Genomic DNA, 16,881 nt, shown 5'->3' with positions numbered 1-16,881 from the left:
AATTAATACCTTGTGGAGGAGATAGCATAAGACAAATACCCTAAAAGAAACTCCTTATTTTTGAGAATGAACCTGAGACAAACGAGGCCTGGCAGAGCTGAAGAATGATGATACACCCGCGAAATTAAAGTGCAGTTCATCAGTTCTTAGTACTCTGTGCTGTACTGAGTCATTTGGTACCAGACACTTGAACCTGGTGATCAGGCAGAACACAGCAGCGCCTCCCCAACGCCCTCAGGTGGTAGGGAGCGCGCCCTGGTGGTAGGAAGTGGTAGGGAGCGCACCCTGGTGGTAGGAAGTGGTAGGGAGCGCACCCTGGTGGTAGGAAGTGGTAGGGAGCGCACCCTTGTGGTAGGAAGTGGTAGGGAGTGGGACGGGGTGGGGAGAGCGGAAGATATGTAAATTATACACGGAACGCATGCGCAATGCGGAACCTGGAGATTTAGAAGCCTGCTCCTCCACCAAGGAGCATGCTGCTTTGTCGTCTACTTTGTGAAACTATCTCTATGAGCCTCCACATCCTTCGCCATTAAAAAAATTTTGTATCTTTTATGTCTGTTGGCCGGGGCGGGGGGGGGGGGAGTCTATCAATCATATGTACTGTGGTGACCAGTGCACATTGGAAGTTAAAAACAAATAAAAAACCCTTATTCAAATAGGTTTAACCTAAGTAATGGGAATTTAATGACCCGTGTATATGAAATACTCAAAGATAGTCTGACTTCAGGATGGGCATGAACTAGTAGCCCCACAATATCACCAACCTGATTTCCTGCGGTTTCTACTCTGCCTACCTCAGTGTCAGCTTCACTAAACAATGATTCCTCAGGGTCCTAAAATTGCTCCAACACTCCCAAGGTCCATGCTTCCTCATTAGTATCAGCAGGGGAAAAGAGAACATATTTGTTTCAGAATTCCCGTAAGAAGTCCCGAGATTCACTCTCATTGGAATAATTTAGCCAGATCCAAATACTGTGGCCAAAGACTAGCTTAGATGAGGCCACAGCTGCCAATACCATATCCAAGTTGGAATTTTTCTCCTTGGAACCAACTCAAACATAAATCAAGAGCCATGTATGCTGAAAGGCCTAAAGTCCATACAAAATTATGACAAGACAAAAAATAATAATTCTCTCTCTCCCTCTGGCTATGTATTTGGCATGAGATTATACCATATTTTTTTAAGAATTCTGTAATTTATTTTTTTTAAGTTGTTTGTTTATTTATTTATTTATTTATTTATTTATTTATTTGACAGAGACACAGCGAGAGAGGAACGCAAGCAGGGGAAGTAGGAGAGGGAGAAGCAGGCCTCCCGCAGAGCAGGGAGCCTGATGCGGGGCTCGATCCCAGGATTCCGGGATCGTGACCTGAGTCGAAGGCAGACACTTAACGACTGAGCCACCCAGGCGCCCCTATACCATATTTTATTTTAAGAATGTTCAAAGCAGAGCTGTAAAATAGAAAAACTGGATGGGATTTAATCAGCTGAGTAATTCATAAGTACATCTATATAATAAAATACTACATCAGCAGTTCTCAATCTCCTATATCTCAAAATTCCTTTATATTCTTAAAAATTATTGAGGACCCAAAACAGCTTTTGTTAATGTGGGTTATATCTATCACTATTTACCATTTTAGAAATTAGAACTGAGAAATGTTTAAGAAATGTTTATTAATTTTTTAAAAAAGGCAGCAGTAAATCCATTACATGATAACAAAAATACATTTTACAAAAATATCCCCCACAAGATAGAAGAATGGCATTGTCTGACTTCACAGAAGTGGCTGGATTCTCAGATCTGCTTCTACATTCAATCTGCTTCTAACATTCAGCATGCGTTCTTTTGGTCGACATATATGAAGAAAGCGTGACCTTAAACAGGTATGTAGTTGGAAAAGGGTGGAGTGTTTTAATAGCTCTTTCAGATAATTGTAGACATTCTTCTTTGAAACTATACCACAACTGGACACCTGTAGTTTCTTAAAGACTGGTTGCAGTGTGCAATCTGAAACCATATAAACAAATGTTTTCATACCATGCTACATTAAAATCCATTGGACTGTTGTGCGGTTTGCATGAATCTTTTACTCATGCATGATTTTATAAGATCATGTATTAGTCATGTAGAAAATATTAGTTCACTGAGTTGTGCAGATCTTCTAATTGTTGACAATATCATTGTAAGATGTCCAAAAATATTGTTAATCGTATGAACAATATCTCATTAGAAAAGCCTTTATATTATGGGAAGCTATCAAACTCCTGGCAGCAGACACAAGTTTTCCAAAAGTACAAATTCTGCCAGAAATCTCAAATTTTATCATTGCCAACAAATAACCATCAGTTTTCCCTGAAGTGATAAGATGGCTTCATTCAATTTTATCCACCAAATGCCCAAGTCTCAACAACCAATCATGGTTTTCTATCAGTCATTCTTTTCAGTAAAAAATGATATGCCATGGAAAAAGAACTAATTCAATTCATAATTCAAACAATCAAACAGGAGCCTTTCCTGGAGACAACCATCATACTCTGGTACAGAGCAGAAGTGTTTTATACATACTTGCCATTCCATCACATAGAAGATTGAAAAGATGTGTGTTTAAAGACTGAGAATTAATGAAATCAATAATTTGGTGTCATTGCCTTGATTTGCATTTAAGTACCAGTGGTTTTACCCACGACTGCTTTGCACCCTCAGTGCAAATAACATAGGACAAAAGGCAAATAATATCTTGGTATTATGAAAATAGTTTTGCCTTTGCAAATTCCCTGAAGGAGTCTCAAAAACTCCTAAAAGTCTGCGGACCACACTTTGAGAATCACTGTAAAGCCACCAAAAAAGATTCTGTGGAAAACAATTTAATGACATGGAAAAAAAATGTTCATAATATATTCAAGTGAAATATAAATATGAGCCTCTAATTCTACTTCTAGAAATAATCTAAAATAGAAAAAAACAAAAAAAAATCACCAATAGAAAAGTGATTATATAAAATATAGTACATTCACCATATAGAATGGTAGGTAGCTATGAAAAAAAAATGAGACAGACCAATATATACTGACATGGAAAGTTCTTCATGACATATTAAGTGAAAAGAGTTTGTTGCAGAAAATTGCATATAGCATGATCTAATTCATTTTAAAAAATAGGAATGTATGTGTAGATATATATGCAAAAGCATGTAAATGCATAAGGAATGATTAGAGAACTTTAAGTCACATATTTAAAAGGAGCTACCTTCTGGAAAGGGAATGGTAAAGAGATGTAGGAAAATGGGAATACAAGGAACTTTTGTGTTTTAACTTAAATGTTTTACAAAGAAAATACATTCATGCATTATTCATGTATCACACTAAGAGAAGCAGTGAATACAGAGGCTTAGCAGGCTACACAGAAGGGGTTAACTGATTATCTGCTGATAGAACGACTGGTGATTTTTATTTTCTTTTTTTTTAATCTCTCCAAATTTTCTAGTTCTTCTACAATATTTCTTCTTTATTAACCGCTATTTTTAGTTACAAAAATGTCAGTTAAAGGCCATATGGTGAACTGGTTAAAGTGATATTAACTATGGTTTACCAAACTCAGTATCAGAGTACGGGTTTCAATACAGAAGTCTACTATGTGCTACATAAAGAGGTTAGAATCAAATCCCAACATCCTCAAAAACTAAAAGCCCTCAAGGTAATTAAGTAAATAAAAGTAAAATATATATATATATATTTGTAATATTCAGTATGAAGGAATTTAGTATTTGCAAAATAACAGAAATAGCATACAAAGTACATAGTTGCCTAGTCAAGTTGGTCTCCTTTGTTATATTATTTTTCCCTACTTGCACGGAACCCAGAATGTTTCATTTTCAACGGTCTGGTCCACTAATACCACTTATCAATGTGTGTAAGAGTTTCTTGTAAGGATACGTAAGGACAATAAGTAAAAATAACTATGCTTCCTTCATTCACAAGAAAGAATTCTGGTAATAGATGAAGATTTTCTATCACACTGGTAATCATCATACAACTACCACCAGTCCATTATTTGGATCAAATCAGCACCCCTTAAATTTTCCAAACATACTGTTGAAATAAAAAAGATTAGAAAAGAGAGCAGTAACACAGTTTCTTAAAGCAATCTTAAAGGAGACCAATTTATTATTCTATTCTATGATGTACTCACACAGGCTCTCAGCAGACTCAACTTTAGTAAACTGCACAAGGCTGTTTTACAGCTGTTGAACAAATGGGTTAGTTTTACTTTTGAGATTAGAACACTTTGTAAACTGAAGTATCGGCCTCCACTATTTTCAAAAAATGAAACACAGTGCCCCTCTTATAATACAGCAAGACACACACAATTCCTCTGGCAATTGCCAGGTTAACTAAAAAGACCTTTCTTTTTTGGTTTGGCCGTTGATTTCTTGCTGGTGTCAGCTAAAGTCTCATTGTCTTTGGCAAACCACTCAGGTAATTTTCTCTCTGAGGTTACAGATGCAGGCTGTAGGAAAGAAACAGGAAAAGAAATATTTGTCACGTTGAAAATGTATGTCAGCTGTAAGAAGTAACATAGGTTACAGTATATACACCCACCACCCTTCCCTTGCTGAATAAAACAAAATAGTGAGAGCCACAGAATTTATTTCTGGATCAAAAAGTAAATAAAAGAGAGACAAAAATCACTGTATTGTTTCTTTAGGCCATTACCTGCCCTCTTGTTATCTGTTCTCAGGAACTCAAGTGTACGCACTCATTTGAGAAGGTAAGAACTGGATGTTATTTCAGATTTATATCTCATGTGTATTTGGTTGGGGTTGACCAAAATGGTTAATTTAATGTTCTGAGGAAGGCATCTGCTTAGGTGCACACACATGCACATATATACACCCACACATACACACACACAGACACACACAGACACACACAAAATCACAGAGGTATTTGAAAAAACATATACTTCTGTGTCTCCGATGGCTGACTGACTAGCAGAGTGATCCAAACACTACCAGTGCCTTGCAGAGTTGCTGGGACATAACAGATACTCAAAAAACGTTCACTGAATAAATGAAAAAAATTCTGTTTTTTGTCTCAAAGACTCTTTTGAGAATCTGCTAAAACCTGGAGATCCACTTCTAAATATACACATACATAATACTTTGCACAATTTTAGAGGACTTATATGCACCAAACGAAGCCTCAGAACCCTAAGTTAAAAGTCCCTGAAAAAAATTTTTTAAGAACCCAAAGGCAGTGGTTGTGTATTATATGATCTGCACTTGAAAAAAATAAAATAATATTGAGTTATGTTCCATAAGCATAAAATGGTATTAATTAGTCTTATCTCAGTTTGACCACAGAGCCTCAAACTAACATAACAGACAAATCATTCTAACGCAAATACACCTTGGAATCCAGCCGAGCTAATTCAGTGATTGGAACTATCCGAAGGACTTTATGCTAAGGTGACCTCAATCTAAGTTATAATAGGTCTATTAGCTTAAGGTAAAAGGTATTATTTATTCAATTTCAAGAACAAAAACTCTATATATAGTTCACCAATTACTTGCCATGTTTTATTATGTTTTCTATGTTGAAAAATGGTTTCAAAAGATTTACGGGTGGGATAAAAAGTAAAAGATCCTTAGCGGAAAACTGTGAAACCTTGTATTCAGAAAAGGTAAAAAAAAAAAAAAACAAAAAAAAAACCTACTAGCTATTTCGGCTTAATTAAAGAAATCCAATGAAGAAGAAAGAGCTATTCACACTTTAGCGAAAGCTAAAGAAAAGACAGGCTAAGGATAGCAAATTTCCTCACAGGGAAGAGAAGTCCAGAACACGTTCGATTTATATACACTGTATGACACGGTGTTTGACTCAGAAACAAATACTGGGGGTACAAAATGGCACAGACAAAAGGCATTTGGGCAGAGATAAAATTGGTCCAGAAATATTTATTCCTCCCATAAGATCTTATTATCACAATCCCTTGCAGGCTACCGTTGCTTGCAATTACAGTTTGAACGCCTATGTGCATTTGGAGGAAGGAAATCAGTTAAGATGATAACAAAATCAAAAAGCAAAACAGACCATGACATCTGAACAGGAACAGAGCAGAGGAAAAAACCCTAAGTCTTGTAGCTGAATACCATGGAATAAATAGGGACTGCCAAACAAGACAGAACTAAGTTCAAGTCCTAACTGAGTCACTTGCCAAATGTATGGCCTTATGAATGTTATTTCAGCCTCAGTTTCTTCACACAGAAAATGAGAATAACAGTACCTCACATCACTGGATTACCTGGAGAGTCAAATGAGAATATCTGCAAACTATCAAAACACATTCTGATTTATTCTTGGCATTCATTAATTAGTAGCTAACATCATTTAAAATGTTTTATCTTCTATATTTCTACAGAATATGATCTTCAGCATTTACCATACTATTCTAATAATGATCTTGTTTCATTGAGAAAGACAGAAAATGGTTACTTACACTGGAGTGTACCTTTTGAGTCTCAACAATAGGTATTTGGAGAGACTTTATGAGAACTGAGGCACCTAACAGAAACAGTGCCTTTCAGTGACAACTTCCTTCATCAGCAGACAACTAAAATTCCCAGCAATCATAATAAAATTTTCAGGGGGTATTTATCTTTTTGATACTCCAAATTCTATTAACAAATATTATCATTAAGTTGAGAATACAAAACATTAACTCATTTGTTGAGTATATGTGAGCATACATATGTAAGTAAATAGAGAAATATGTATGTTATATTCACATTTAATTTCATCTAAACTAAGACAAATCTAAAAATAGTAATTATCAAGTTGGATGTAGCTATCACGAAAACTACTTTATTAATTTAATTTTACCTGTAAATGAGAATCTGTAAATAAATTTGTTTCTGAATCACTGGTTGGCTGATTCCAAGAAGTTGGTCTTAGGGAATTTCTGTGACTCTCATCTTTTGGTGAAAAATCACAAGGACGTTTTCCATCAACCTTTAACATTGTTATAGAACACAAAATAGTTAGAGCATGCACTATTCTCTTAGAGAACAACAAAAAACAAAAACTATGCCTAAAGAAGCAAAGCTTAAGAAAATTCTAATTGTTCTGATATACTAAATTTTAACAATAATTATAATAATATTATTCATAAGGCATTTTTTCTGAGTATCTCAAAACAGTTTGTAAATAATATCGTACATTTTAATTTATAATGAAACTTAGTGGCAGGGCAGGAAATATCACATACATTCTCTCTTAGGCAGCGAAGAAAAGGAGGAAAAAAGTAATTTTTTTTTATGATGGTGGTGGAAGCAGCAGCATAGTTTTTTAATCTCTCTGAAGCCCACCATTAAAACAGAATTGACAGGAAAACCCAAAACTCATAATCTACATTTACAATGAAACTAAGTTTAAACGTATCCCAAGGAAATCCAAACTCTGGGCATGTGAGGCTAAACCACCAACAGCCATAAGACCTGCAGAGTACCACTTACGTACGAGAGAAAGGAGAAGCAAGCAGTGAGGTACCTGAGAACAGAAGAACCCCAAAGTAGCCCACAGGTAGACATCAGAAACCATGGTAGATTAATGTGAAAACAGCATCTGAAAATGGGAGGGCTTCTGCCCAACCCAATAGCAAATGACTTATAAGGAATGGTGTCTTCAATGGTTAACGCAACTGGTCCCGGTGAACACTCCTGACCAGCTCTAATGCTGCCTTCTGGGAGAACTGCTGGGGTGAAATCAAATCAAGCAGTTCAAGTAAAATAGAGACAAAGGGAAGAGGAGCAGAGGAGTATATCTCATAAACTAAGTTTCCATATTTTGAACAATTACACAAAAAACGAGAAGAGAGAATTCTGTGAAGTTGGGAAAAACTACCTTGAAACATGCTTTCTTTTGAAAGTGCAGGAAAACTAATTTCTCATGAAAATGAACAACAGGAAAGTATTAAGGTCAAATGTGACACCAGAAGACTTGCTAAGGTACAGAATAAAACTGTAGCCTCTTAAAGTGAGTTGAAAAATATTAAGAAAATTATTCAAAACATGAAAGAACATCATAAATCAGTATCAGAAAAATTCAATATAGAGGAGAAAAGTTCAGCTAAGAATTAGAAGCAAAAGGGGGCACCTGGGTGGCTCAGTCATTAAGTGTCCGCCTTCGGCTCAGGTCATGATCCCAGGGTCCTGGGATCAAGCCCCACATCAGGCTCCCTGCTCCACGGGAAGCCTGCTTCTCCCTCTCCCACTCCCCCTGCTTGTGTTCCCTCTCTTGCTGTGTTTCTCTCTGTCAAATAAACAAATAATATCTTAAAAAAAAAAAAAAATTAGAAGCAAAAGGAAAAATGTATAGAAGTGAACACTAAACTATGAGGAACATAGCAATAAACATAACAGATTCTGTCCAGAGAAATAAGAGGTGAAAAAGAAGATGAAGAAAATTTTAAATTAAAGAGAAATGGAAAACTAGAAAGAATTCATGGAAAGTGACAAATATTGCAGCTAGGCAAAGAAGATCCAACATAGAGATAGTAGAAGTCCCTGAAGAAGAAATATAAAGCAATGGGACAAATACTAAAAAGTAAAATTTAAGACTTTCCAGAAATTTAAAAAAAAATTATGTACTTAAAGAACCCACTGTGTACCTGCATATTTTGAATCAAAACTACCAATATCAAGACAGAATCTTTCTTCATTAAACATAGGCATGATTGAGTTTCTATCTTAATAGCAATCACAAGAGATGTAAAATTAACAATGCATCAACAAATACAAAGAATTTGTTTTGACATTATTCTTTATCAGAAGCCTCATATTCATCTGGTGAAACAGACTAAGAGATACAATCCAGGTCAGTAGAGAAAATGAATGTTAACAGGAAAGATCTGAAACCAGCCCTCCAACAGACTCTACAGTATTCAAAGCAGCTTTCTATACTTGGGAGGCAGATGAAAGAAAAATACTTTGCCTGGTTCACTCATCTCTTAATCTACTTCCTACCCCCAATATCCTTGTTCCCCTAAATGGCAGGGGGGGTGCTAAATCCAGTAGGCTCAGCACGACTTCTACCCACCCACCTGCCCCAAGAAAATCTCCCCACTCTGTTGTCAGCATTTGATGTTAATTCAATAAAGGGAAAAGCCAAATGCTAATATGTGATTAAAATAACATTTCATATAAATGCGCATCAATAATCAGAAAAAAATAACAAGTTTCACCTTTTCCTTTAGTGATAGGTAGAAGTTGGTAAAAAAACAACAACAAGGTTTTAGGCAACTGGTATAGATTTCAGAAATAAAAGGCTGAGAATAGAAGCCAAATTTCACTGCCACCACCCAACATATATTTTCGTTAATATCCTTCTCACAGCTACTTCAATTGTCTAAATAATGTAAAGAACTCCAATTAATCAAATTTCATTAGGTTATCTAGGATATGTCTATATACAAACCTAACTGAAGTACAGAATTTAAAAAGACCAGTTCCTCTTATTTTTAAGCTATTGAGAAAATGGGTTTAACTCCTGGAAATCCTATAAAGACTACCTTAGAACTGGAATGGAATCCCTAATGCACTAATATATAAATACTAGCAAACACCTACTACCATGCTCAATTTATGATCTAGAAATTAAAATAATTTTTTAGTTAATTATTAGTTTTTACAACTTTTATCATGGAGTCATATAATTTTAGATCTGGAAGATACTGAAGGTTAAATTTTCAAATTTATACAATCATTTAATAGAATCATTTTCAAAGAATAGTTATCTCATACAACATACAGAGCAATAATTTCCAAAGCATTTAATTTTAATAAAACTATAATAATACTAAATAATATTAAATTCATGGTCTTTCTCAGAAATATATATACATGGTATATACTCAGGACAATTAGCAACAATTATCCTTGTACCTAAGAGATTCAGTATGACAGGAACAGAGCATGATGAATGACAGAATGTTAGACAAACTAGTTTTGGGGGTATTTAAAATGGAATTCATTTTCATTTTTATAAACTACATAAATTGCCATATGCTCAAAGCTAATATTAACTATGTCTATGAAAGAAAAAGAATTTCCAGGTTATATATATATAATCAGTATGAGGTAGAGGTAAAATTTAAGCTGACATTCCACACAAAAAGCTAAATAGATGGGCTACATTTCCTTTTCTGTTGTTTAAAAAAAAATCACTTTTCTCAGATGAGATTTATGAAAAACAAAGGAAATAGAGCACAGGTTTTAAAAAGTAACTTTATATCAGAATTTATAACAGTTTAAAAAATACAGCATTTTAGTGTTAGAATATGCAAATTGAACCAACAATGTATGAAAATTCTACATATAATTAACACCTCGGTATTAGCACCTACTTCTTCCCTGCTTCTCTTAGAACTTAAACAGCTCTCTTCAGAGTTGGGGAAATCTCTCTTTCTGTTGGAAGCACATGAAAGCTGGTCTAAGAGTCTGTTGTCACAGTCTTTTTCCAGGATCTCAATCGCCATGTGGATAAGGTAGGTGTCAATGTTTTCAGGAACCAGCTTTCTAATTAGTTTAAATTTATTTATATCTGTAAAGGATGAAAAAAATAAGAGTTAAAAATAAATTACACAGAACATTTTAGAAAAATCTATGAGCTGGGAATAGTGAAATATTTTTAGAAAGGAAGGAGAAAGGTGTCCGAAGAAAACGTTCCTTTTTCAAATGCCTACAGCCCTACAAACAGAAATGAAGTAAAAAGCATGTTCTCCCCTCACCCCTCACCACCTGCAGCCCTTGCCTCCAAGATTTAAAGTCAGGTCAATGCCATTGACTCTGCATAAATGATGTTTCAAACTGCTTTTTGTGAGGTGCCCTGAGAACCAAAACCACCCTTCACAGAATTGTTTCTAAATGAATTATGCTTCAAATTCCAAATACCTATTACAATTATTTTTTTAATAGAACTTATTCTTAAAATAGAAGCTAATCATGAAGTGGGGGAAATTGGAGGGGGAGACGAACCATGAGAGAGGATGGACTCTGAGAAACAAACTGAGGGTTCTAGAGGGGAGGGGGTGGGGGGATGTGTTAGCCTGGTAATGGGTATTAAAGAGGCACGTACTGCATGGAGCACTGGTGTTTTACGCAAACAATGAATCATGGAACACCACATCAAAAAAAAAATTAAATCCCCACAATTCTGGCTGGAAAAAAAAAAAACAGAAGCTAATCACACTTGTAAATAAGATGCTAATAAAAAAAAGATCCTTTCAGTGGATATTGTAGCATAACAAAACATATCAATTATTTAAAATGCATATTAACTAAATGAGTTTTCTGGGAAAGAAATCACTTATTTTCACAATCAAGAAATGTTTAATTTTTGTAACTCAACACAACTGATTCCGACTGTGTGTCTTCACACCTTTTACAAATTATTTAGCAATCTCCTACAGACCACTACTTATGTCTCAAACACGCCAACAACACATTCATCTGGAATGCTCTAGAGTATCATAAAACTAAGCAGCAATAAAACTGGTATCAAACATTTCTGACACCCAATTCAAATTAACAATCAGAGTCCAGATATTTTTAAATGCCACCCTGAAAGGGTGGTCTTTCAATTATTCCATTTTTCAAGGTTTATATTCTCCTTTCTTCCAAAGATCTTATCTTGCTACTCCTGAACCTCAAAAAAACCTGCAGTTAAATTAAAAAACAAAACAAAACAAAAAAACAAACAGAAAACCCAACAGTGGGTGTCTGGGTGGCTCCGGGTCCTGGGATCAAGCCCCAGGGAGTCTGCTTCTCTCTCTCCCCCTGCCTGTGCTCTCTAGCATGCACTATCAAATAAATAAAATCTTTAAGATTTTATTTTATTAATTTGTCAGAGAGAGAAAAGAAGCAGGGGGAGCATCAGGCAGAGGGAGAAGCAGGTTCCCTGCTGAGCAAGGAGCCCGATGCGGGACTCCATCCCAGGACCCTGGGGTCATGACCTGAGTCGAAGCCAGACGCTTATCAGACAGCCACCCAGGTGTGCCAATAAATAAAAACTTTAAAAAAACAAAAAAAACAAACAAAAAAACATACCAGCAAGAGAAGGTTACTTACCCAGCTAATAGAAACTAGGACCACGGGGGTATATATTTATAGCCTGTACTCTTTGCTACTTTAAAGTGTTAAGATGTAAAACTGATCCTAATCAAAATCTTGGAAAATAAGATTACCTCTAAATGTAATAAAATTAGCAATATGATTACCATATCTATCAACCAACTAAAATTCTATTTGTCCTTCAGTCATTATGCCATCCAAATACCACAGAAATTTGGCTAATTTTACTACATTAATTTCTTAATGGCTGAGGCGTCTTCTTTTGTATGTGTCTATCAAAACTTACTTTGAGTTCCCTTTCATTTGTCTTCAATTTTTCTTTGAAAATAAAATGTTCCAAAGAACATTATATTACAGATTTTTTTCCTTATTTCTAGATTCTTAGAAGTGGGATTGCTAGTTCAAAGGTTAAACACGTTTTATATGTTTTGATAGGTATTGCCAAACTACCTCGGTAATTGTGCTTCTGATACAATGAGCACTAACCACATGTAGCTACTAAGCACCTGAAATGTGACTAGTGTGGCTAAGAAACTCAACTCATTTAAGTAATCCTAATTAATTTAAAATTAAATTTAAAAACTGATACTTGAAAAAAATACTTGATTCAGTTATTGGAAAAATTTTAAGTTATGTTTGGAACACATCGAGTAGCTTCATCTACTTTATTCAATTGTAAATTTTATGAAAGCTAAATATCAATCAAGTATTTTCAATTAAAATTTAGCATCAGAACTGAGATATGCCATAAATGTAAAATACACTCCTGATTTCAAAGGCTTAGCACAAAAAAATACACAAATACCTCATTAATAATTCTATATTGATTATATGTTGAAATGATAACATTTTAAATATTTTGGGTTAATTAAATTATATCATTAGAATTAATTACATCTGTTTATTTTTGGGTTTTTAATTTAATTTTTTTTTACTTTTTGTTTGATTTTTAAATTTATTTTTATTTAGGGAGAGAGCGCACTGAGGCACTTGAGTTGGATAGAGGAAGAGGGAGAGGGAGAGAGAGAATCTTAAGCAGACTCCACACTGAGCGTGGGACCAACACGAGGCTTGATCCCAGGACCCTGAGATCATGACTTGAGTGGAAACCAAGAGTCAGAGGCTTCGACTGAGCTACCTAGGTGCCCCTATTTTTTTTACTTTTTTAATGTGGCTTATAGAAAATTTAAAATTACATACTGTGGAGAACATATAGACTTGTTGAATCTCTATGTTGTACATCTAAAACTAATGTGTGTCAACTATACTTCAATAAAAGAATTTGTTTTAATTTAAAAATAAAATAAAATTGCATATATGGTTCGTATCGTATTTCTTCTTGGATAATGCTGCTCTAGAAAAACCATACAAATTTTCCTGTACTCTAGCCAACTAACACAACTACATTATATTAAATTCATCTTCTTCTACGGGTACTTAAACACCAGCTAAATAAACTATACACCCTTAATTTCATCACGCTGTAAATGTACATTTTACAAGCCAATTCTCTGGAAACATAGTTCAGTAATCTGGAACTATCATAGCATTATGGGTTCAATGAATTATTTTGAAAGGAAAAATGAGATATTTTATTCCATCATAACAATCTGTTTCTAAAATCAGAATGTCTTCTTTTCATAAAATTATGATGTATAACATTTGCTTATGGTTTTAAACCACTGTTAATGATTTAATAAGTGTACAGTTATTATACTATAATTTGAATATAATTTCTAGATATAATTAGAAAATCCATATATTCATTTACACATTTCTGTAAATCCTTTATATTTTTACCTTAACGTCATCCTACAATATACATATGCAAAAAAGGGGCATCTAGATTAAAGATACATCATCTGATTCTGTCCTCGCCTTCCAGGCAAATAAGTGCTGAAAAAATTTCTGTTGGAGAATAATGAACACTGGCTGCACTCCTTCAGTGCTTTAAAAGAGATCATATTACTCCTGTTTTTGTGGCAGGTCCCTTGGAAGCCACCCTTAGTTTTCCAGTTACATGCACATAAAGAATGGAAGAATGAAATTATTCAAAATATTACCCAGACACCTCACTAAATGCCTTGCTTAATTAATTTATTTTTTTTAAGATTTTATTTATTCATTTGACAGAGAGAGAGACAGCAAGAGAGGGAACAGAAGCTGGGGGAGTGGGAGAGGGAGAAGCAGGCTTCCCGCGGAGCAGGGAGCCTGATTCTGGACTCGATCCCAGGACCCTGGGATCATGACCTGAGCCGAAGGCAGACCTTTAATGACTGAGCCACCCAGGAGCCCTGACTTGCTTAATTTATTATTGAGCATAGTTAGAATTTCAACTCCATAAAAGGTTAAAATTATATAAATATGGATAAACTTAAAGATTAAAAAGTTATAGAATTTCTTTAGATATTAAATTACAAGGACAAAACCTACTTAGCAAATAAGACAGCATGAAAATAATACATATGATTTCTCAATTCACATATAACTCTATTTTCAGGTATGAGATTATACCATAACAAAACAGAAAATTCTCAATTTAGAATTTTGCAAAATTTAAATGCCAATCAAACTTGTTCATTAAAACACCAAATTATGTGATATGGGTACAATTAAATAAAAAAATAAAAATAACATATCTGAATCATTAATGAAGTACATCTTCATTTCTTATTAGAATTTATAACTCAATAATGTTTTGTCGAATAGGAGAATAGTATTTTATCAAGGAAAAACAAGAATTCAAAAGTAAAATTTCACATCAATAAATGTTATCTTACACACTATAAATGTACAATCAAAAGAAAATTTAGAGAGGCTCCTGGGTGGCTCAGTCGTTAAGCGTCTGCCTTCGGCTCAGGTCATGATCTCAGGGTCCTGGGATCGAGCCCCGCATCGGGCTCTCTGTTCCGCAGGAAGCCTGCTTCTCCCTCTCCCACTCCCCCTGCTTGTGTTCCTGCTCTCGCTATCTCTCACTCTGTCAAATAAAAAATAAAATAAAATAAAATAAAATAAAATAAAATAAAATAAAATAAAAAATAAAATAAAATAAAATAAAATAAAATAAATAAAATAAAATAAAATAAAATAAAATAAAATAAAATAAAATAAATAAAATATAAAATAAAATAAAATAAAATAAAATAATAAAATAAAATAATAAAATAATAAAATAAAATAAAATAATAAAATAAAATAAAATAAAAACAAAACAAAAGAAAATTTAGAGCTCATAGTTTCCATAATCTTAACTTCCTCAGTTCTTGCTTTGGAAGTAAACTACAATAATATATTTTTTCATACTGTATGTATAACCTACATACAGAATATTGACAGAAAGATGAATTACGTGTTTAATAAATATATTTAAAAGTGTTCTCCCTTCTTTAGAATTTCAATTTAGTATTTATCTCTAAATGAAAATTTATTTGCTATATTCAGTATATAATGGTAAAGATAAAATGTTTTAAATAATGTTTTAGTCACTAATGATTACAGATGCTTTTCTTGTCTCTCTGATATTTGTTGAATCAGGCCGTGCAATTTTATATGCGATTTTGTATTTACATTTATATAGTTTGACTTTAATATTTCTTAATTTAAAAAGTAGTCTAACGTCAGAAATTAAAATTGCTAAACTCAGAATTTAGAGGAGACTAGATAGAGAATATTTAAAGGCACTATACAAATAAATATGTTAAACTGAATATAATTAAGTATATTTATTTTACCTGTCAATTAGCAGTTTATAAACCCAAATCCTATATCAGGATTAGAAACTGCCTATTTTGGGGTGCCTGATCAACTCTTGATTTCAGCTCAGGTCATGATCTCAGGGTCCTGGGACTGAGCCCCACCTTGGGCTCCCCATCAGCTCGGAGTCTGCTTGGAATTCTCTTTCTCCCTCTATCCCCTGCCCCCCTCCCCGCCTGCCCCGCTCGCTCGCACACTCTCACTTTCACTCTCTCACTCTCTAAATAAATAAAACCTTAAACCAAAAAAGAACTTGCGTATTTCTTTCTTTAAACAGTTGGCAGTACACTTTAACATGGTATATAGCAAAAAGAAAAACTTGCTCAGTCATTAATCTTGACATGATATTAAAACAATCTCCAACTCTCTAGGCCTCAAATTCCTATCTCTGAAACAGGGCGGGATTGGGAAAGTGAAAATTTAATGATTTCCAATTTCCTTTCCAAATCTAAAATCCTATAACTTTACAACTATATGATTTGGAAAGCAACTTAGCAATACCTGGATTCTTCACCATAGCCAAATAAAATAGGTGTTTTCAGTAATTGGGTAAATAATAGAATCTTAAAGCTTCCCCTACCATTTTCTCCTGCCAATAATGAACTGAAATTAGAACATCTATTTTATGTCACTCAAGAATATTTGCCCAAGAATTCTTCAGTACTTGGAAAAAAAAGGTAATTATAACCAGCCTGAATTATTAAAGTTCTAAGGTTCTATAAAGTTCAGTTTTGAAATCTCCCTTCTTATATGCTTATTTATTAACTTCTTATTTTCTTCATTAGCTACTAAAAAGGACAGAGTATAAAAGTACTCATATTTAGAGGGTATTTTTAAGAAGCCATAGGATCTTACCATCTACTTCCTCACTCATCATCATTATAATCACCATCACTGCCACCACCACCAACTATAAAATACTTACAAGTGCCAGAGCATTCTGTGCAGTAGCTAATTATTTCTCACAATTCTGTAAGAAAAGGCAATATTATCCTG

The 16,881-nt window shown here is 34.1% G+C and overlaps 1 protein-coding gene across 4 annotated transcripts in view; it reads right to left on the bottom strand.

The window, feature by feature from the left end:
• Nucleotides 1–1,659: 1,659 nt before the first annotated feature.
• Nucleotides 1,660–16,881, bottom strand: part of WRN (WRN RecQ like helicase) — a 145,847-nt gene continuing 130,625 nt past the window's right edge. For all 4 annotated transcript variants that reach the window (XM_028087591.2, XM_028087592.2, XM_028087594.2 and 1 more), the window contains 3 exons: nt 10,407–10,603; nt 6,887–7,015; nt 1,660–4,511 (listed from right to left, as the gene is read on the bottom strand). In XM_028087591.2, coding sequence (XP_027943392.2) covers nt 4,392–4,511; nt 6,887–7,015; nt 10,407–10,603 — 446 coding nt within the window. In that variant the 3' untranslated portion in view covers nt 1,660–4,391. The remainder of the gene's footprint in view (nt 4,512–6,886; nt 7,016–10,406; nt 10,604–16,881) is intronic.

Source organism: Eumetopias jubatus, unplaced genomic scaffold (assembly GCF_037043125.1).
Source record: "Eumetopias jubatus isolate StellerSeaLion01/CBP00866 unplaced genomic scaffold, mEumJub1_p1.0 scaffold_2, whole genome shotgun sequence".
In the NCBI taxonomy this organism is placed as follows: Eukaryota; Metazoa; Chordata; class Mammalia; order Carnivora; family Otariidae; genus Eumetopias; species Eumetopias jubatus.
This window is presented reverse-complemented; position numbering and strand designations above follow the sequence as displayed.